We start from the raw sequence: 22528 nt of genomic DNA, 5'->3' as shown, positions 1-22528 counted from the left end.
ATGCCTTTGCCTGCAAGATGCAAGTAAAAAACCAACAGCTCTGTACCTTTGGATTCAGGTCAAAAAAGCTGTAGTACTTGAACCGGAGCAGCAAAGCCTCATTTTCTTTCACCTCCTGCTCCATAAGAGATCGGGACGAATCCAGCCACCTGTAAATTATCAACATGGGATAACACACACAAAAAACTCTGGTGCAGTTGTGATGCTTTCAAGAATGCAACTTAAAACCACATATTGGGGGAAAAAAAAAAACCCCAAACAAAAAAGGAAGAAAAGAGCAGAAGACAAAATCCTTAACTCACCCTTGGTTGATTTTGGCTTTATCGAGCAGTGCCTGTGGCTTGTACATTTTTGCTAAGGACTCTGGGGAGGTGACGGGCTGGCTCACGGCCAGGATGCCCGGGTTGCCCTCCGACAAGGCACTGTCACCAAACCAGGCTGAAGTGGGTGACAGGGGACTGCCGTCGTGAGCGTCATAGGTCGGTGTCATCGTTTTGCTATACAGTCCTGGGCTTGAATATATGTTTCCTACCGGTAAGAGGAATAGAAGCTCGGAGTTAGCTCAGGGCCAAGCCCTGCCTGCTCCCAACCAAGCCAACTCAGAGGCACAAACCTGAAGCCAGCAGATGAAAAAACTTCCCTTTTTTTACCATTTTTTTTTCCACAATGGGAAAACGCTGTGCTGCTTGTTTTCCCATGAAAAGCTGTCCCTCTCTCTCGGCTCTTCTCCGAGAGCAAAACTAATGGAAAACTCATCCTAGCCCAAATTCATGGGAAAAGGCGCAGCTCTCCCACGCCAGGAAACTCCTTCCCCCTGTGTTTCTGTGGCACCTGGGACATGAACAGCCCCCAACTTACCGGTATTACCTGTTGCTTAAAGATTTTGGAAGTCAAAAGTTTTAGAGGAGCAGGAAAATAAACTAAGGGCGCAGCCAAAGAGACCAGAGGCAGAGCGCAAAAGTCCTACTGAGGTGGAGCTCACCTTTGACGGGGCCGATGTAAAGAATATCGGTGCCTATAGAGAGGGAAAGAAAGGAGGGAAGTGAGAAGGCGAGAGAAAGTCACTTGGAGAGAAGGAAAGGACAGAAGCCGAAAATGGGCATTTTCAGAAGAGGGCAGAATAGCACAGGTAAGGTTTAACCACCCAAACTGAGTGTGTGCAGCAGCGCTGGTGGACTCGGCAGGCAAAGCAACCAAAGTGACTCCACGTTATTTTATTCACGTTACAAGAAACAGCTGGGCACGGAAACACGGCATTTCACGGATGGAAAAGCTTGCTGAGACGGCCAAACAAATTTGGTATTAATATGCTGAGCAAGTGGTGCGATTTGGTGCAAAACTGATCCCAAAGCCCACATTACTCCCAGGCCTTTTAAAGCTTTACAGTTCATACAGACTCAAAGCAGACCAAAAAAAAACCTTCTTAAAATTACAAATTTGAAGAGAAGAAAGCGGATCCAGCTTGGTACCTCATCCTCCAAAATAGCTGAGAGCTAAATAGTCCCTATTCATCTCACAGGAGTATTGGTTTTTAAGTTAAGAATATAAAATCCAGATTTTCAAAATAAGGGAGGTTCCACGATTGTATCCTAATGTCAGTAATTCCACTGCATGTGGATATCAGCATCACTTGCTGGGCATAAATCTGCACACCAGTACCTAGCTAGAAGGACCACTAATGAACTGGCTTTTTGGGAAAGATGTGTGTCCTTTTAAAATCACAAGCCTACTCAGATGTGCAAATCGATGCTCTTCCACTCTACCTCCAAAAACACTACTGAGGGTGTCAAAGGCGGCATGTGGCAGGGTTGAGATGCCACAAGCAAGGTCTTCTGTGCCACCTCATGCTGCTGCCCTGAACCACCTCGGGCCACCCTCCACCTCCTCACTCGAAATGATCCCTCCTCTCTGAGTGAGCAAGACATGATAGAACGCTGAGCTAAGACATCTGGAAAAGTCTAAGACCAAACCAACAGAAAAACCTCTCCAAACTGTCAGTTTTTGCAATGGGTATCTCAAGGAGCAGTAAGAATGGTTTGAATCAGTGGCATGTCAATGACAGCCAACATCTGGGTTAGGAAACTTAATACAGAAACATGATTCTAAACTGCCTGACAGAATGGAAAATACAACTGAAAACCATCCGTCACCATTGAACAAGAAAACCACCAGGATGCTTTTAATGCTCATGCTAGTTTTGCCAGCATCCCGGTTTGTATTAATGACCTGGGGGACCAGTAAGCACTGTGTGTACCTGCCTTCAGGACAAACCCAGCAAACCAGGCATGAGCAAAAAAGCAGCAGAAATGGTCAAGGGATGGAGATATCCACCTTCAAGCTTCACACTTGCAAGGAGAAGGCCAGAGGCAACTTGCCAGGTACTTACACCAGGTACTTATACTTTGGGAGTTGAACTTGGTGATCCTTATGGTCCCTTCCAACCTGAGATATTCTACAATACTATGATTATAAAGGTGGCAGAAACGTGCTCTCCCCACAGACCACTGTAATGCTAGAACAGAGCAGTCTAACAAGAACCAGCAATACAGCACCAGCACCATCCGTAACCTGCATCCCGAGAGATGCTCTTGCTTCCTCCCCATCTGCCCTTGCAGTGTGCCAGCCTCCACCTTCATGTGGCTCAAGCAGACAGGGCTGAGCATTAACTGGGCCATCAGAAGAAAACCCCACTTCTTGCCCCAAATCAGGCAGATTTTCCCATGGACATCTCCCCACATTCCTCCGTTCAGGTGTCTACTCCAGAGGAGCAAAGCTTCCCCTCGGATGTTCTCCTCATGACCTTCTCCAAACATCTGAAACATCTCAGAAGAAGCTTCCCTTAAAGAATATGCCTGAGGGCAGGCAATGTCATGGAAAGTTCCAGGTGAAATAGCTGTAAGTTTGGCAAACTTATAAACAAGTGAATACAGGTCTTCTAATGGAAAGTGTTGGGCAACATGTACTGTGGGTGTATTGACAGCTCTGCCTACAGTGATTTAAATGGTTTCATTGCCAGGTACAGGGAGCTCGGTGACAAAACATGCCCATCACATCTTCATGCACTGAAATAAGCAGATCCTGAAATATTAACTCACTTTCCAGAAGTATTCGGCACACAAACTGATGTTGGAACAACACTACAAAAAGCTTATTCAGATTAAAACCATGACCTTTAACTAGTGGCACCTAAACATGGCAGGTAGCTGCAGTAATTAAAACCTGCAGCAAAAGTACTTTCATTCACAAGGAAAGCAAAACCAGCAAGATAGTTCAAAGCTACTCACTGAAAGACCAATAATTAATTAAAATAAAAAGCTATCTTTTGCATATATTTCCCTTGAAGCAGGCCAAGTATTTCCTATTACTCTAATGGAGATGCCCTCTGTGAATGCTGACTTTTGGGAAGGTTAATTATGGACTTTCAAGATGAAAATGCCAAATGAAAATGAAAATTGAGCCTTGCCTGATGCAGCGAAAACTGCCTGAGTCAGGAGTGGGAGAGGACTAGTCCAGAAATATTTTCAAGTAACTAAGAGGAGAAAGAGCAAGACCGGAGCAAAAGAAGAATTATTTTTCCCTTGCTACGAACCCGTGCTGATGGCTCCCTGCAGAGCCCATGTGCACATCACTCTGGCACGGCAGCTCGAGGGCATCATCGCCCTCGCCCGTGCCCTGCGCAGCCAAAACCTTGCAAGCTCAGAGTCACAAGTGGCACTAACCACACTGCATGACCTTCACTTGTACTTCATTTAATTTAAGACCAATTAATACAACTTTATGAAATTCCAAGTTTGGGTTTTTTTTAATTAAATCTACCCTGCTTCCTTCTTATCGCTGGATTTAAACCCAAGAGCTCTGGCAGCCAGACACGTCTTGCCTGCCCAGCAGTGTGCATCACTGCGGCTTTCTCCACAAGTCCATTTGGGCTAAAGTGCTCCCACTTGGCCGACTTTATGGTTTAAACTCCTGCCATTTGCCTTCAAACACCAGACCTCCAGCAGCCACGGAGCAGAGCCAAAAAAACCCTCTGCTTGCAAACACCTCCCTGTATCACTTTGCTGCCTGGGGCAAGAGATGTTACTCCATCAGCAATGTTACTCCATTAGTGATGTTACTCCGTTAGTAATTCTCTTACCAATGCTGCTCTGGTTCTGTAAGCCAGACTGGTAAACTACCCTCCCAGCAATAAAAGGGTTTTTTTAGCATTAGGATCTATAGCTACACCCTTAACATAAGCAAACATTAATGCAATGGGTTTTGCTGGGCTATAAGGAGTAGAGCAGTGGTACTGCCTAAAACAAACCTGGAATTTGACATTAGGAAAGATTTTCCATTTAACTCCTTTCTTAATAGGGTAAGAAAACCTTTCAGTAACACAATCTGAGTGTTAAAGTGGTCACACTTGGTTTCTGTTTTATTTTATGAAGTCTGGCATTCTTCTGCTCCCCCATATGCGTGACAGCTTCAGGCATGCATCTGTGTGACCGTGACTGAGTGCTGCAGCCCTGCATGATCCGTGGGATTTATCTGGGGTCCGTTCCTTGCACAGACCTTAAGGAGTTAGGTCAGACCAACACCGCTATGTTATTTTCCCCCCCATTTTATTATCTGCTTGCCTCCTGCCAACCCCTTTCTTGCAAGCTCATCCTCGCAAAGCAAGCCCCAGCTCACCCGACCCTGGTGTGATCAGCGGACCCTCCAGCTCGAAGGCGTCATCTTCACATTGATCATCCAACTTCTTCTTTTTTTTCTTTGATGGATCTCTGGGTTTCCTCAAAAGGGAGAGCTCTTCTGGATGCCTGATGTCTGGGGAGAAAATGGACCACTTTTATAAAGGCAGGATGGAAAAAAAGGGGAAAAAAGAATATCTTCCCATTAGAAACAATATCCAGCAATGAGCAGTATCTCCCTCGGCTGATACTCCTGCTTTGCAGTGGTTAAAAATCAAGTTGAGCACATTTTCCCTGCAAGCCTGTCAGAAACAAACATGGTCCTTGGCTGGAGAGGTAACACAGCATTTGGGTAAAATGCAGAACTGCCCAGGCACAGCCACTCAAATGCAAATATAAGCACTGCCAGAACCTGCGACAGAGCCTAGTACCATTCTCACCCATTACCGTAAATATTAATATAAAAAATTATATGTATTAATCAGCATGTAACCCCCTATTTAGGCACCTAGGCAACAGGCCAGGTACTCTCACTTCCATAGGAGCAATCCAAGAGTTAAACCATTTATTTACGCCCAAGACTGGAAATTTTAGAGCCTGTATTTAAGGCACCCACTTTTTAAAGAGATCTTGGCCGAAGTGTTTCCTTTTCACAGCAAATCTCTCCTATTTCCCTGCCCAGAACCAGCCTGAAAAACTTTAAAACCATGTTACTTAAAATGAAGAGCATCACAGCATGTTTGTGTTTTAAGCCACTGGAGTATGGGGAGCTAATGAAAAAGAGAATTTTAGGGCCGTTTCCCACTAAGGCTGTACTCTGAGTTTGCTCCTGCCTGCTGCAGTCGCTTCTAAGCGGGAAGGACCTTTCTGGGAACGTGGAGCCCACCATCCGTCATACCACTGAAACCACAGAGGAACTGGAGGGGAGTCAGGAGTCCCTCGCCGGCCCTGCAAAAACCAAGAGAGGAGCAAAAGACCCTCTCCATCTAAACTGTCCTCCGTCGATATGTGGGAACTGACCTGGAAAAGCATTCACCTGGGCACAAAGCCATCCTATTGCAATGACGGAAGGCGGTCGGACAGCTCTGAAGTACAGCTTGGGTTGGAAAAGAGATTATGGGTCATGCTTGAGCCTGGAAGGAAGAGTTTCAGAGCTCTCCTCTGCAGCTGGTCGTCCACGTTCAGCTCTGGTTTTTCGCATGTACTGCCTGAAAATGCTCAGCTGCAGGGAGATGTGCAAAGCTTTGCTGCTGGGATGCCCTAAGGAAAGCAGCCCCCAGACCCATCCCGGCTGCACGTCGAAGCCTGCAGCTGTAGCTGCAAGGGAGGTCAGGAGACAGAGGACAGGGAGCTGGTTGCGCTGCAGCCAGGCTGTACTTTTCCCACCGAGAGGAATGCTGAACGAGACAATAACTCATTATTCTAACAAGGAAAAGTTACAGGGCTCATATCTCACCACCACACTGGCAGCAGTGGGAGTTTGCTGTACGCTCCCAGGCGCGGGATTATAATTAAAGCTGGAATTTGGTCCCCAACTTGTGACCAAAGGGGACACATCCCCATGGCAGATGTGACCGCTCCAACTCACACCTGCCCGCACCAGCACCTTTTCTTACTGTAAACAAGCAGGGAAACATCACCCTGGCAGCCAGGCTCTGGTCCCCACTCGCCCCATCCAGGGACACACTGTGAGCCGATGAACCCAAAGTGCTTTCCCACATTTGTCAGGGGATGGCTGCCATTACAAACAGTACATTCCAAAACTTGGGTTTTTTTTTTAAAAAAATTGCTGAAGCACGGCTTCCCTGACAGGTCACATCCCCGGGTTCACCTCCCTGTTTATAGACACAGTGAGCATCATGGGGTTGGCACACGGACTGTCCCCTCCCGGGGAGGACACAGTGACAGCCTCCCCGTGATGCTATTTTAAATAACCTGTGCTTTTCCCTTTATTTTTTCTGCTATTTTAAATAACAGCCTGTGCACCACCCCTGCGGTGCCCGTCGCATTTGATGGATTTGACTTTAGGTGACAGCCAGGGATAGATCCTGCCAGCCCCAGCATTCCCGAATCCAAAGGTTGGGCACTTATGGATTTAACCATCTGCCATATCGCAGGTCTCCCATTCCAAACCTTCATCTGGCACAGCTTTAATTTAAGCTTTATTTTTATTTATATATTTATAGCTATTTATTGATCTAATATTGGTATTTTTTACTTATTTTTATATATAAGCCTCACTTAATTTAAACTTGAATTTAACACTGATTTATCATTACTACATACACATTGTCATACTTAAAGCCCGCCTCTGCACCACTAACCAAGAGTTAGTTTCACTGCACAACGTTTTGACCATTTCTAGCAATAAATACCTACAGTATGAATCCAGACAGCTCTACGCGTTCCCATTTATCACTGCCAGCTTACCTCATGGAGAAAAAATCTGCTGGGCCAACCAGGGGCATGCGCAAGGGACAACATGCAGCATAGCCTAAAATGAGGAGTTCCCCTGGTATTTTGCTAGCAAGGTTTATACTCTGATGTTTATTTATGGTGCATTAGCAACTGATACAGCCTCTCAGCTGAAATCATTCAGAGAGGCCAAGAGAAGGGCTCCGGGCCAAGCTCAGCTCCTGAAAGCAATCTGTTGGAGACTACCCAAAGCTTGACCATCTGATATCAAAGCGACTTTTTATAGTCTCTCAGTCGTTCATGACGCTATCGTCAGATTACAAAGGATACGGGCAAGTTTTCGGCAGCTGCTTCAAAACAGCGCATGGCTGTGGGACATGGCAAAGGCAGTGGCATCCCTGCGATGCCAGAGCATCCCCACTCCCCTGCAGCCGAGCACGTTTCCCATTGCTAAGCTGCAAATTTCTCCCAAACAGCCGTCTGCTGGATGTACCCTTGTCTCCCGAGACTTTGCAAACCTACTGAAGCCAACTGAGGGCTGCAGGGGAAATTAAAAATAAAGCTGGCTATGCTAAAAAGCAGAGAGCAGAAAAGCAGCAGAAGAGCGACAGTGGTTTTTACCTCCCACCCCAGAATTAGAGAAAAAGTGAGAAGCAACTTTGCACATTTCAATCTTTCAGTAAACTACTGATGAAAAAAATGTTTGCTGCTGCTTAATAAGCATACAAAGGGTCTTAAAGAGTGTTTTGAATAGAGCTGGGCTTGGCAAACATGGTGTTTAGTTACTGTAACTAAAGCAGAGCCTATCCCAGGATGGAAGGGCTTGCAGATGGTAGGGCTCCAGTTAATTGGAAACCGGGACAAGGAACTGCTCCAGAGCCTCAGCCCCTGTTTTCTGGCTATAACAGGAAGAGAAGAATCCAAAAGTATCCAAGTGGTGCAAAAAACTAAAGTCTTTTATACAGGTTTGGGCTTTTTACAAAGTCCCACTGTACCTGGAGGAGCCCATTTGCTAGAGTTGTTCACCTGGGGTAAAACATCTCCCCAGGGCCCCAAATTCCCACTCAAAATCCTTTGTAAATTATTCCAGCCACATTTTCCAGCTGAAGCCAGGCTGCTCCTGCCAAAGGTCACTTTGAAGGAAAAAGGGTCAGTGAAATGTGGGTGGACCAGGAGAAGTGACCATCTGAACAAGGCTGATGTGTTGACTCTTCAACTGATGGCGTTGGCCAGGGCTGTGTTTGCTTTAAAAGAGACTCCTTGTCTGTACACACAAGACAGATGGCACTGGCAACGTCTACTAGAATTTACTGTAAATGATCCTTTTAGCATTTTATTTCTATTTATTATGCAAGTGTGTGAAAACCCAGCTATCTGGCCCCTTACTGAGCATCTCCAGCATTGCTGGTGACAGCCACCAGCAGAAACCATCTGTGACAGTATGTGGCGTCCTCCATACAGAGGGGAGAGCGCCCACCAAAAACTGGTCCAAAACTATTTTTCAGCTGGATTTGAGCAGGAACCATTTGTATTTTGACATCTCCTCTAGCCCACGCTGAACCAGCTGCAGCTGATCCCTAACATTGCTGAGCTCCATGTCCATGTCCTAGCAGAAGGGCCTCATCAAATGTAGGGGATTTGCAACCCAGAGAGGTGGTAGATGCCCCATCCCTGGAAACATTCCAGGCCAGGTTGGACAGGGCTCTGAGTGACCTGGTGGAGTTGCAGATGTCCCTGCTCATTGCAGGGCGGTTGGGCTAGAGGGCCTGTAAAGGTCCCTTCCCACCCAAACCGTTCTGTGAGTCTATAATTTTATCAAGTGAGGGAAATGCCCTTTGGTGAGAGGAGCACACATACATGCATTTCATGGGAGGCATTTTAAAAACATGACCAGGAAGGTGGCTTTCAACCTCCAAGAGAAATTTTTCCAACTGTTGGGTGAAGCCATTTTACTCTCTACACCATCTTCTTTTCCATTTGCCTGCAAGAGCCTACTCGTGCCTGTGCTGTCTCCTGCTGAAGGCAAACCCTTGGCCTTTTTTCCCTCGTGTAATCCCTCATTTCTCATCCAGCCACTGCCCAGCTCCCCCAGCCCAGCTGTGCCCATTTATCTCCCATCCAGAGAAGAACAGCAGAGCTGGGATGAAACCCTCCTTTCTTCACAGGGCACTGCACCAACCACATGCAGAAAACTGGCTTTAAAAAAAACCACACCTGCCTTACAGGGTGTGAAATTCACAATTTACGCTCTTTTGCGCTAAATTCACCAAGTATATCTTGCAGCTGCTGCACCTTTAACCACCAAGGTGTATTGTGATGGGAAAGCAGTCACGGTCAGAGATGGGACTGAAATTCATGTGTCTCAGTGTGGAAGAAGGGGTGATTTTGCTGCTTTGTCCCGATCCAAGATGCAAAGTCCCCAGATCCTGCCAAGCAGCAGACCAAGGGGTCAGGGGGGCACAGTGATGATTTTTGTTCCCCAAGGGATGGGCACTCACTCCCATGAGAAATCAGATTTGTAGTTTTCTTGCATCACCTACATACACAATACAACATCGACTGGAAGGGCTCTCTGAGCATGTACTGACTTCCCCAAAAATTGAAATTATGGGAAATCACACTAGTTTCACAGTTTTGGTAGACAAGGAAATTAATGCTCCACAGAAGCTCTCTCAGCATCCATTTTCTACCCAATTTCTGGCTCCCTTAAAAGGCTAGAGGGCTTGTTTGCCTGGTTAGCTCTTGAACCATAAAAACTCCGTAATTTTACTTGTAACGCCGACAGCATTTAGGGGAAATCCTCTCTTTAATGCTGATCCAGTTACCCTCCATCAGGAAATGTGTTTTGAAGTGGGATACCTCTGCACTGGATCACCACTGTCTTGAAGCAATGACTCATAAAACTTACAGCCTTTGCTCACCACTACAATGATTCTTGGAAAAATGAGACCTCAAGTCCCATTTCCCTCCCATTTCAGACTTTAAAAAAAAAAAAAAAAAAAAAAAAGTATTTTTCTTTGGAATAAGTGATCCTATGGATCGTGTTTCACAGTGTAAATTTACAGAACTGAATATGTGACTTATCTTCAACATAAATTCACTCGAGATAAATTTTCGCAAAACAGACCAGAGGCAAAAAAAAAAAAAAAAAAAAAAAAAAGGCTTACATAACTTTAGACGAGCCTGGAGATAAGACTGTGCTTGTACCGGACACTGGGCAGTATCTGATGGTGGAGCAGGTCCTCACCCCCTTCGCACAGTTTACTAGGTTTGTACACCTGCCTACATTCAGAACATTTTATTATGGGTTCTTCAGCTGCCCAGGTGCTTAAGTATTTATCTGGGTAAAAGCTAAGTTCCCCACTTGCTGCCCCAGGCCACACAGCTAGGACATCGCATAAAGCCTCCTGAGATGCCCAACGCGTGCCACAAGCACAGACCAAACTGGGGCTGACCCTGGCAGGGGTTTTGCCAGAGCCTTCCCTACGTCAGGGTGGAAAACCCAAGTGCCTATTAACTTGCTGACTTGCTGTCAGAGCAGTGATGTGCAAAACCACCCAAAACCCGAAATCAGCGGGGTTTGCATCAGCTGACAAATCCCATCTGTGCAAGTGGTACCCAGAGCTGAAACCAGGCACCACTGTCTGGGACGGACCCAGAGGAGGAGGAATAGGAGGAAGCAGCCAGTGGTGACGGAGCTGAGAATTATTGCAAGGATGAAAAAAAGGGCCATTGGAGAGACAGAGTCAGCAAATGCTGAATGTTTGCATGTTTTTTTCTGCAAGTAGGACAAAATCCTGACTCCAGTTATCTGGATGCCTCTCAGAATATAGCCAGCACTTCAAGCCTTGCCCCTGAAGTATGTGAACTGCAGCTAAACTCAAATTAAACTCAATTAAATTAAGCACCACAAACAAGAGAAAAAATACACTTACACCCTCTGCATCAGACCATAAAGAGCAATCGGAATAATCTTAAGGCAGGCAGTGGCACTGGGTTTGTCAGCATCTCCTAATGTCTTCAGGATGAAAGTCTATTTAAAGGGTCGCTGTCAACAGCAGAGTAAGGAAGAAAAAATTCACTGACTCACACGGTGACATGCAACCTGACGCTACTCGACAGGCAGAACAGTGACCGGGTTGGGGAGGGGGGAATAAGGGGAGTATTTTTCCATTTCAGACACTTTGCAATTAAATCTCATTATTTCCCTTACACCAGTTTCTGGTATTCATCTGGATCCTACGCAACAGCTGCGGCTGAATATAGGCAAGCAATAAAAGAGGAAAATAGCGAAATGAAGAAGTTGGCAGCAGTACACTTGGATCTCACCATTTAAAAAGCTGAGTACACTGCAATTTGGCCGACTCTAAATGGTAAGATTTCCTTCCACACCCATCCCCTAGACATATTTAGAAATAGCTGTGCTACTGCCAAACCTCTCTGCTTGTGGCAGGAAAAGGCTGCAAACCCTTCATCTCTATTTCACTGTATCTGTCTCCACACCGGTATGTAAATGCCATCTCCAAGCATCTTCACGACGTTACTGAACTGTACCACGAGATGCTGGAGTCACTCCCAACTACCTGTCTGAGATGCGCACATGCATCTACCAGGACTCCATTTCAGCTCCATTAGTTTAGGAAAAATGCTACTTTACCAGCGGGGTGTGAAGGAAGAAAGAAGGGTTTGAAGAGGTTTGCAATGGTGAGGAGTAACTCCAGGCAGCTTTGCCTCCTGGAAAGCAACCATGCCGGGGCTGTGGCTCCGTGTGCTAACAGGCACTGGCAGAGCCCTGGGGATGCTGCACATCTCAGACTACCAAAGGGTTTCAGTTTTGGGGGAAAAAAAATAAAAGAAAAGAAAGAAAAAAAACCACCAGTGGCTTTTTATAGAAGTTTTTTTGGCAACTGGGTGTGGAAATATTACAAATACTTCAGAAGTCAGAGGACGTTCTGTACTGGAGCAGAGACCATTTATAAAGAAAAAAAAAAGGTAGGGTCATATTCGGCATCTAGACTGCTGGATGGTGTCCCCTTCCTCGGGCTGGGCTTGCATCATGCCACTCCCAAATGCCACCATCATCTCATCTCGGGTTGCGTTGGGTGGCTGAAGGCTGAAGGCAGGAAGACTGACTGTCACTTCCCATCAGTCACACAGTCATGGGCACCTCATTATTTTGGGGCAGGAGAGGTGAGGGGAAGCAGCCCATCACCCTTGTGGGACTCTCCGCACCCCACACCTCCTTCCCTGGCCCCACAAGCTCCTTGGGATGGGACCAGCCTTTATGCAAGAAGGGTCCCCATTTCGTGGCACACCTCCCTCCTGGAGAGCTGGGGACTGGAGCAAGAGGGGATAGGGCATGGAAACTGCTGCTGCTCACCACAGGATGCTCTGCAGCCTTTGTTTTCCAAAACAGGTGATTAATTCACATTAAGCTCTTTGAGGATTACTAGGCAGGAGCTGGGTGTGATGCCCTACCAGCCTCTGGGGAAATAAAACCCGCAAAAACCTGAAGGGAATTTCTTCCTCTTCCACAGCCTCAGGGTGGGTAAGGGAGGGAGTAGTCATGAATTTTGGAGTGCTTCCTCCCAGAGCTGCCTCCTCCCAGCTCTGGCACCACATCCCCCTCCCGGCTCCCACCAGCATCATCCAGAACAAACCCTGCTCCTCTGCTCAGGCTGGAAGGTAGCACAGGTCCCAAATCTTCACAGCCAGAAGAGAAGGATGCAACCTTTTATGCCATCACAGCATCTCCTCTCCCTGCAGCTCCACAACACACACTGTTTCTACACGAGAAGTAGCATCGCTGCAGCAGGAAACGCCAAGGCATGGGAAAAAACCATCACACTCACATCTTGTTGTTTGCTTTTCCTCTCCCACATGCCCACACAGCAGCAGCAGATCCTCCTTGGAGTCCCCTACTGCTCCCAGGACACATGGAAAAAAAATTCAGGCAGCAGCAGGAGAAAAGTGATCGCTCTAAGGGAGCGGCTTAAGGGCATGAGCAAGGCGTCTGCTGTCCTGGAATCAAACGAAGCCATCGTGGAGGAAAAGAGGATTTTTCTGTTTGTTATCATGTAGGATGATGGGTTAGTGGGAGCTCTGCAATGGAGCCACATCTCCTGTCTCCCCAAATCCCACTTTGCAATGCAGATATTCCCACCCACACCAGTAAAGCGTTGATTGCGGCCCCATCAAACTGCATTTGTGTATTTGACAGGACTGTCCGCTGGGCAGAAATATTTCCCCAGCGGGATGACGAGAGGAGGGGGGCACGCCATCCCAGCCTCCACATCCTGCTGTCAGGCAGGCAGGCAGCACAAACCCGTGCTGCTCAAAAAAAAAAAAAAAAAAAAAAAAGGTGAAGTTTTACTTTCTCTTTCTCTGGTTTTTAGTTGCAGATCAAAGCTGGCCCTTCAAGCCTTCACTGCCTGCCAGCAGCTGCTCCCGGGCAGGCTTCCAGGCCACCCTTCGGGTGAGGGCTGCCCGTCTCATCCACCACCCTGCTCTTCTCCTCCTGCCCACTCCTGCCTGTGCTACCACAGGCAGGGTCAACTCGTGCTGTTAACCCTCCCGAATGTGCCTGTGGGAACTGAGGGGCTGCAATCCAGGGACTGGGAATGAGATTGTGTTTTTTTCCGGCTTCGCACGACCTCCAAGAAAGCGAGGGATGTGCGAGTGGCTCCAGCATCTTCCCACAGCCACCTCCGAGCTGCCCCCCGGGAGCCGCAGCCTGACCGGTGTCGAGAGCTGCCCTTTGCAGTAACTTCACTCTGCACAAGAATAGAGACTTTTCTTTAAAAAGCAACTGTACGCTGCAATGGTGACACCTCTGGGTACAATATAAAGGGAATATAAGGCACAACCCTAAATAATCCACTCAAGTGTGTTCCTGCCTGTGTATAGAGGATTTTATAAATGCAACCAGCTAGAGTCCCGGCAACATGAGGAATTACTTAAATTACTCATTAATCATGCCATACGCTAAAATTACTGAAGTGTGTAATTAAATGCTCCAGGGGCAAAGACAGCAAACACTTACAGCCAAAATACGAGCAACTCACAAGCACAGTTTTGTCGGCTGGACGTTGGCCACACTGGACCCTAACTTTAGAACTCCGGGGATGTGCAGAGACCAAAACTATGCTGTTAGAGCAGGGACTACTTCTTTCCCCTTGTGCCTTGAAATATCTACTCAGTTTTCCTTGGGGAGACAATGAGCATGATTAATACACATTACGAGTGCTCTCTGCACCAGCCTGTGCAGAGATGCTGCAGAGGGCAGGGGAATATAAATGGAGAAAAATGGGGCAGCCTAAACACTAATCTGGGGGGGGATGGGACCAGAAAAGGGAAACAGGTAGGTTGGGAAAGTATTAGAGCACGGTCTGTACGACCCTGAGAAAGGGTTACGTTGGAAAAAAAGGAAAATGCAAGCTCCCCAAGCCAGGATGACCCCACCATCCTACAGCTGCTCTCATTTTTGGCAAGCTGCCACAGGCACCGAGGTGCAGGCAGATATCTCCCATGCCTTCCAGGAATGAAATGTCCTGTGCAAATTCAGCATGACACCCTCGGGATGATTTTGCATGGTAGAAAGCAGCAGCCCCTCTTGCCCAGCAAGCGTGTGACCTCCCAGCCGAGATTAGCTCCTGCCTCCATCGTCTATGCTCAGCACCAGGACCCCGCACTTGAGGACATGTCTGACCTATGGCACAGCACCAAGGTCACATGCAGAGGAAGAAAGGGCAGGCAGTGATGGGCATGTGCATGGAGTGGGTTGGTGTTTGCCCCGAGGAGCTTTTGGATCATACATACACATGAACTGAGAACTTCCTGGGGCAAGCACCAAACCACATATGTATCTCTTTCCACTGTGAAGCTCCTCCCTGAACCACAGAGGCATTTGGACACCTATATTTTTTATATATATTTAAAAAAAAAAAAAAAAAAAAAAAAAGCAGTATTTGAACACATATTTAAAGATATAGAAAATATACATCTGTATATTATATCTAATATATATGGTATGTTAGATATTACATCTTTCACATGTACCTAAAAATTAAAAATAAAAATATAGGTGTCCAAATACCTCTGCGGTCCAGGAAAGAGCATCCCAGCCCCTCCAGCTCCAGCACTGCCGCCTCCCCGCATCCTGATCCCCCCTTCCCTCAAGCCAATAAAAAGCTGATGTGGCCATCTTCCCCATAGCTCTGCTGAACATCTGGCTCCCAGTAAACATAAAGACAAGGGCTAAGCAAGATTTAATCGCTGTATTCGGCCACATACTTTCCATCTGTCCTCAAACAGCTTGGGCTGGTAAGAGTCACTAACAGGAGAGTGAAGTTTCCAGCAAAAATCCTGCTTTCCCCAAAGCTGGGAACATTTATTTCAGTATGGATGCCATGGAAGGGAAGTCAGAACGATCTCCAACAGATGTGTCCTGCCTGCCTGCTGCAGGGAGCCCCTACCACAGCTGGGCTGCAGCTATCCGAGCGGCTTTTTCCCCCTCCACATCTTTAAATATTAGCATTATTCTGCTGGTTTGTTCATAAATACACTGAGGGACCTGGAATTGAATAAATAGCTGCTTCAGGCCCATGTAAGGTTCTGATTGCTCAGTGGTCTCAGTGAAAGATCTCTTGTTATGTGATTAACTGTATCAGAATTTCCTGACATGACTCACTGCTAGAAAGATTCGTCAGCAACCAAGCAGATGCTTGTGACCTCTCTTGTCTAGCATGACAGTAAAAATGGCAGTGGGAGACCGGGGGGAGGGAAGCAAAATCGACTCAGAAATAACGCTGGCTAAGCCTTTTCTATTTTAAGGAGAAATTGCCCAATATTTATATTTTTAAAAAGACCCAGGAAAGAAATAGCAAAGATTCGTAATCAGCTATATATACCAACCTAACCACAGATGCACTGGTGGCCACACCGTAACACTGCACGTACAGCTGAGCTCTTCCTGCCTCACGAAACAACTGGGTCAGCCAAGAGTAACCCTAGCTGCTGCTTTTTGAGAGCAGAAATAGATTTACTATGTCTGAGGTCAGGTTGCAGGCTCCTTTCGGAGGTGAGCAACCAGGAAGGATATCAGTATGGAGCCTGTGCTGAGCACTTATCCGAGTTCCTTGGAGCAGAGTTATCTCCTGGGTGGGTTTTTTTTCGGGAGTGGAGAAAGAAGCACTGGGTTTTGGAATGAGAAATTTGTGAAGAGAGTAAAAAGTGATGCACAAAAGCAGCAGCCTGACAAAAGCCCTGTGTATCTGGTAGAAAATGATCCACTCTTTCTTCTGGGGCTTCTTCTCAATGTGGGAAAGGAGCATGGAGTTGAGGAGGAGAGAGGGAGACTCGGTTCCTTCCCTCCACCAGACAGTTTTACAGTGAAGCATCATCACTTAATCTCTAATATGATTTTCCACTGGAAAGAACCCACGGAGCTGGCAACTTTCCTACTTCAGAGTTTGTTTTTCATCTAGCACATAAATTTGCTGAAAAAAATTACGACCCAACACCAGCAGCTTTAACATAAAGCAGGGCTGCTACTGCCTCGCCTAAGACAAAACCGAGAACAGTCTTGCTGCAGAACAGAATTCAGCACAGAATATGTATTTCTTCTTATGTTTCCGGTACAATTGGTCTCATTATTTAAGTATCTGCACATAAAAGGTTAGGTTCACAAGGGAAAGAGAGCGGACATCCAGGCTGCTTGGTGCCCAAGTGACTGTTGGCTGTCTGAAGCTGGAAAATACGCGCGACTTAGTAAGTTTATGAGACAGCACGTGCACTGAAGCAGAGGCAGGAGCCAAAGCAAACGACAACCTCCCCACCGGTGGCTTTCGGCACTCGCTACTTACTGAACGTTTTGCAGATGTCAGAAACTGCCTTGAAGACCCTGTCTGAGAAGTTGACTTTCACCTTGACGTACTTCATGTTGGGCAGCTGCAGGCGAAGCAGCTTGTGCTGAGGTGTGAACTGGAGCTTGGCATCAGCCTGTATCCCGTATTTGTCCAACGTCCAGTGTGTTTTAAGGAGCCAAGTTTTCTTCTTTTCCCACCACAGCGCGTGATCCGACCAGTCTTTCTTAACATCTAGAACAAAGAAACCATTTTACCAGTTAAAACTAGGACCAGAATTAGCCTTCAAAAGACAAAAGCTGAAGTTGAAATGCATTTAAGTGAAGAGCAACTATCAATCCAAAAACACTGACGGCCCTCTTCAGATACAAATAACTGCTTGTACTCAGTAGCATCCAGAAGCCACCTCGGAAAGTACGGAAGAACCCAAGAGGAGTAAGAATGAGACACAATGTGTACATGGATCGCTCAGCCCGGCGGTGATGAAGCTGGAGTGTGAAACCAAGGGGGTCATGAATGACCTGACACCTTCCCCAGGAGGGATTTTGCACAGATTTTCAGGTTAACTCTCAATTCTTGAGTTTCCTCTTCCCCACCATATCAGACACCTGCACTACACAAAGACAAGTGCAGCCACCTCAGCACACACAGAAAGCAGAACTAGAATGAGGTTTGCAAGAAGAATAGAAACACTGTGTCTCCTCCAGGTCTTTCAGTATCTAGAAAAAACCCCAGGAAGATTCCCAAATCAAATGGAAAGTTACTTCCCAAAGGAAAACCAGTGCAAAACCCAACAGCCACGTCTCCTTCCAGCAGGGGTGTAACCATCGGGGCTTTGAAGGTCATGTCCAAAATGGGAAGCATTTGGGGAACCAAAGCACAGTCGTAACTCCAAAAGACAGCTACCGCACAGTATTTTCCCCAATACATGGAATATTTTTTGCTAATACTTGCCCTGCTCTCCCCACAGCCCCCTAGCATTCCCACAGAGCATCTTCCACTCTGACAACCACTGGCCAGTGTTAACTGTGCAATGTTCCCCTACCACACAGGAGAAAGGAAAGGACAGGGGAAGGGAATGGTTCAGGTGTTGCAGCTACATTTTGCAAAGCTCTGTTTAGCCTAAACCCTCTGTCTCCAAAAATACAGACTGGAGGGGGTGTCTGTGGGGGGGGTGTCAGCACCGATGCCGACAGCCAAAGCTCTCATTTCAAATGAAAATCCAAAGTTTCCGCAGATTGTCATCTGGGCAAGCACACAAGGACCTCAAGAGGCTGCAGGACAAGCTGCAGGGACATTTCTATACTTGATACTGCAAGTGATAGAGTTACCAATAAGTTTTGAGCTTATGGACTTTGTATGAAGATTATTTTAATTTTCATAATAAAAAAGAAGCTTGAAAGCAAACCAGTGATACAATAATTCAGTTTTCAGCTCCAGATCCTCTTGTGATCCTCTATTCCTACCATAAAACATCAGTTTCACCCAAATTAAAACTGCCACCTGACGTTTATCACAACAGCTCCTTTCTCCACCCCTCGGCAGCGATGCTCGTGCATCCCAAGGCACCAGCCAGAAAGCCAAGGGCAAACACAGCCGAGTCCAGGGGGCACAGCCCCAGGAGACCCACCATCAAACAGGCTGAAGGTATTGAGGAATGTACTCCAGAACCAACATCATGATTATCCCCACGAGCCACGTCTGAACTTAATCAAGATGAGAAAGATGAGAACAGTGTGACAAATGAACTTTTTTCTGTCCCTATCTGAAAATGGGATCTCAAGCTCCGGGTTACTGAGAAAACCCAGCAGAAACTTTTTTTTTTTCTTTGAACTCCTGGTCTAATGGCATAATCACGCAGCCAGAAAGTGGAAATGTTCAGCTAGACTTTTCAACAGCTTTGTACAATCAAATTAAACAAAACCAAATATAGAAAAGCATGCAAACTTGCACAAGCCTTGGCTACTCTCAAAAAAATCTGAGAAATCATTACAATGGACTCTAGTAATGAAGTCCAACTTCTGCCCTACTGAAAGCTGAACAAATTGGCACCGAAAGTCTTGGGAGGAAGAAAAAGGCATTTTGAATCACTAACATTTTTGCCTAACAGAAGGGGATTTGGGTTTACGCTGCAGATTAACCTTTCAGGCCATGGCACAAATATGCACAGCATCGTCTTCTGGCCAGAGAGCAATTAACACTTTGAATTAAAAGTGAGATGCTGGCTATAGCCAGAAAGGTAAAGGTCTGTGGCGTGGCTGCCCCACAGGGTGGTTACATATAAAAGAACTTGGCAAATGTTTAGCAGCTGATTTGTGGGGTTGAGTTTAACATGTTGACAAGAAACCTTCAGTGCTTTGCAAGGCAGTGGGTGCAACCCAGGGCTCAGAGCAATTCTTGCATGCCAGGGAATGCCAATTGCCTGGTTAAATCTGATCAAAGGTTTCTAAATCTTCACCAGGGTCCCAATTCACAAGTTACTGATTTGTCGGGGTTACAGCTTTACGACAAGGCTTATTATTTCAGCTCAGTCTTTTCCGATTTACTACTGTCAGTCACAGGACTGGCTGTTTCTTATTTATCAGACCCCAGTTAAGTCACCGAGCACTGCAAGCTCATTTTAGAGATCCCAGACCTCAAATTCAAAAGGTTACTACAGGTCCAAAGCCATGCTGCAAATCTCAGTGGAGGTGTCTGCAGATCAAGAAGCTTCTCTGAGCTGTGAAATGCAACTTGCACATCCCTGAGCTGCTCTTTCCAGCCATGAAGTGCACCAGCCTTACAGTGATGCTGTTAGGCAAAGCAGAAATGGTCAAAGCCGGCAAGCATTCATCAGCATCTCAATCAAAGTAAACAGCAAAAGAAACACGCTTGTTCAGTGGGATGGGAACATCCACCCATATTAGTCTAAATCAGGCTGATTCCTGCCTATGGCACAGCACAGGAAGAGGAACGCCAGGATTTAGATGTCCTTAGTACAATAAAAAAGCATCTTCCCACCATGGTCATCTCGAGCAAAGGAAAGCACAGAGGGATCCCTGGAAACGAGCTGCACACACCTGCTAGGGTCACAGCAAAGCATTGCCACAGATGTTCTGCTTCCAAGCAAGGAACCTGCCAGGTGACGCTGAGGAGACGTGGAGGATGGAGCTGTCAGCATCAGCTGGAGCACGGGCTGGGGACAGGGAGCTCCAGGAGCCCAACCCCAACAGCAGCACCCACGGGAAAGGGAAGCACAGGGCTTCCTTCCCGGCATCAAAAATAAACCTCGCTCCCCGCTTCCTCCACCCCCACACACAGCCTGACCTGAAACCTCAGCTGCTGGGAGCCCAGGAGGGCTGGGGAACCCAGATGTGATTTTTATTTTTTTTTCTGAGGAAGAACTTGGTTTTGCATTTGCCTCCCAAAACCTCACCAAGAGGCAGACAGGCAGACGGGTGATGCCGAGGACATTTTGTACAGCAAAACCCACGAAGCAAGCTCGCTGTTCACCTTGAAAAGCTGTTCAGACTGTCCTGCAAATGCAAGAGGCATCTTAAATCATCCAGACAGCTGCAGAGACCTCTGCGAGGACAGAACATTGAGAGACGAGGTGAAGGGCTGCTCAATAAAGTGTTTTAAACTTCAAACATCCATAGCTTTGAATTCATGCCAGTGCCTCGCCACAGTCACATCACACCAGCTTGCCCAGCGTTAATTACAGTTGCAGATTTTCATTCCCACAGCTACCACTAAATTCACATCTAGAATTAAAGTAGCAGAAAGTAAGTCTTAATTGAGATGCACACAAAGTGTATTTTGATTCTGGGCCTGCTCTTGCACAGATACACACACACACACTTACCACTTCAGCAAGAAAGCTGAATTTCCTTGAGGCAGCCGCACCCACTCTGCCTGATGGCCCATTTATCCCAGAGGCCCGCTGCTCCAAACACTTTCCCTTTGCCGATCTGTGGCTTTTTAAAGTCCCTTTTCTGCTCCTTTTCTGCAGCAGCTATTGAACCTCCTTTCTTCAGCAGCATTACTGTCACTTGGCAGGCTCTCTGGGCAAGCTTACGACTCACTAGCAGTAGTATACAAGCCTCCAGCGTTACATAAACACTGTATTTGCCTTGTTATTTCGGGATATCCCCTATTGCAGACGGGCTCTCCTTCCATGCACCGCTCAGGACAATAGAGCCCTGATACGACCAAACAAACCTCTCTTCTTCCTCCCCACCCCAGCACACGGTTAAACTCCACTAGGCTGATATTTGGAGAGCTGGAAACTCCAGCACTGGCGGTCCCTACCTCTGGGCAAGGCTACCCTGGGGTAGCACCAGTTGCCCTTTCACACACACATCCCTGATTAAATCCACGGGACAGCAAAGAGCCCACGAATACCTCCACCACCCTAACACTGAAGGCAGATTATAAAAAGCTCCTGCATAAGCTTCAGTAGGTACATAGGGAACTTCTGCAAGCCTGTCTGGTTTACAATGTGCATTTTTGTTTGAGTTTTAGAAACAAAGATCTGCAGCTGAAGCTGGCTTCCCTACAATTCTCTTCACTTTAGGAGGGGCAGCGGATGCAGCCACAGCAGAGGTTTCAGTTCATTTCTTAATTATAAGTGATGGCTTTTAGAGCAATAGATTCAAATCTTCAGCCTTCCCACGGGAGCAATCCGAAAGGACCATCTTCCTCCGGTACAAAACATGCAGAACCAAAGCCCATCCATCCCACTGGTTGTTTTTCTATAGGAGCAGAATTACACAGCAGCCCTCCCCAGTCCTGGCTCTTCCCCAGCAGTGACTGTGCACCAGGGGTGGCGTTAACGATGATTAGTCCTGCTCTCGTCTAGTCACGCTTGGGAAGTCAAGGTAGCAAAATGCCTTTTTGCCAGCCACACAATACCTCAAACTGCTCCACACATACATATATGTAAAAAATACATTATGCATATAAATATACATATATACACACTTACATAATGTATATACACATATAAAATATACACATACATAATTATATACACACATAAAATATATGCATATAAAAATATGTCCTTGCACTGTATCTTACATATACAGCATTTATGTGTGTATGTGTGTGTGTGTGTATGACATATATACATAAATGCTGTATATGTAAGATACAGTGCAAGGACCGAAAGCAACTCAGAAGCCAAGCCTTTCCTCTTGCAAAAAGTGATTTTTGTACTTGGCAACCTACCAACAAAAAACACCTCAATGTTCCAGCTTTTTAGTGAGTTTGGTGCAGATGGGCTGAAATGGCTCGAGAGTTTTTATAAGGATGGAAGAAAAAAAAAAAAAAAGATGGAAGAAAAAAAAAAGGGGGGTTGCATTTTTTTAAATGAATATGCAATACACGTTTTATTGAAAAAAATACAGATGTGGACAGCTTGTTTAAAACCCTGACTGCAGGCAGCAGACAGGTCGAGAGGCAGCTGGGTGTTTAAAGTACCTTTAAGCTCAAATACCTGCTGATAACGCATTAATCCAGCACTCGCAAGCCCCAAGGAGCGGCCAGGGGCTCTCCAAACCAGAGGCTGGGTGTTGGCTGGTTACACACCCCTCTTGG

At 46.5% G+C, this 22528-nt stretch overlaps 1 protein-coding gene across 4 annotated transcripts in view; it reads right to left on the bottom strand.

Moving 5' to 3' along the window:
- The window catches only part of FERMT2 (FERM domain containing kindlin 2), a 52029-nt gene that overhangs the window by 15174 nt on the left and 14327 nt on the right, over positions 1-22528 (bottom strand). For 2 of the 4 annotated variants that reach the window (XM_055716234.1, XM_055716235.1), the window contains exons 2-6: positions 16949-17182; positions 4672-4806; positions 983-1015; positions 303-528; positions 47-149 (exon numbers count right to left, since the gene is read on the bottom strand). In XM_055716234.1, the coding sequence (XP_055572209.1) occupies positions 47-149; positions 303-528; positions 983-1015; positions 4672-4806; positions 16949-17182 (731 nt within the window). The remainder of the gene's footprint in view (positions 1-46; positions 150-302; positions 529-982; positions 1016-4671; positions 4807-16948; positions 17183-22528) is intronic. The other 2 variants (XM_055716236.1, XM_055716237.1) reach the window with 1 other exon arrangement.

The sequence above is a fragment of the Falco cherrug genome, chromosome 7 (assembly GCF_023634085.1).
Source record: "Falco cherrug isolate bFalChe1 chromosome 7, bFalChe1.pri, whole genome shotgun sequence".
NCBI classification, from domain to species: Eukaryota; Metazoa; Chordata; class Aves; order Falconiformes; family Falconidae; genus Falco; species Falco cherrug.
Note: the sequence above shows the minus strand (reverse complement) of the source record. Positions and strands in the feature narration are given on the sequence as shown.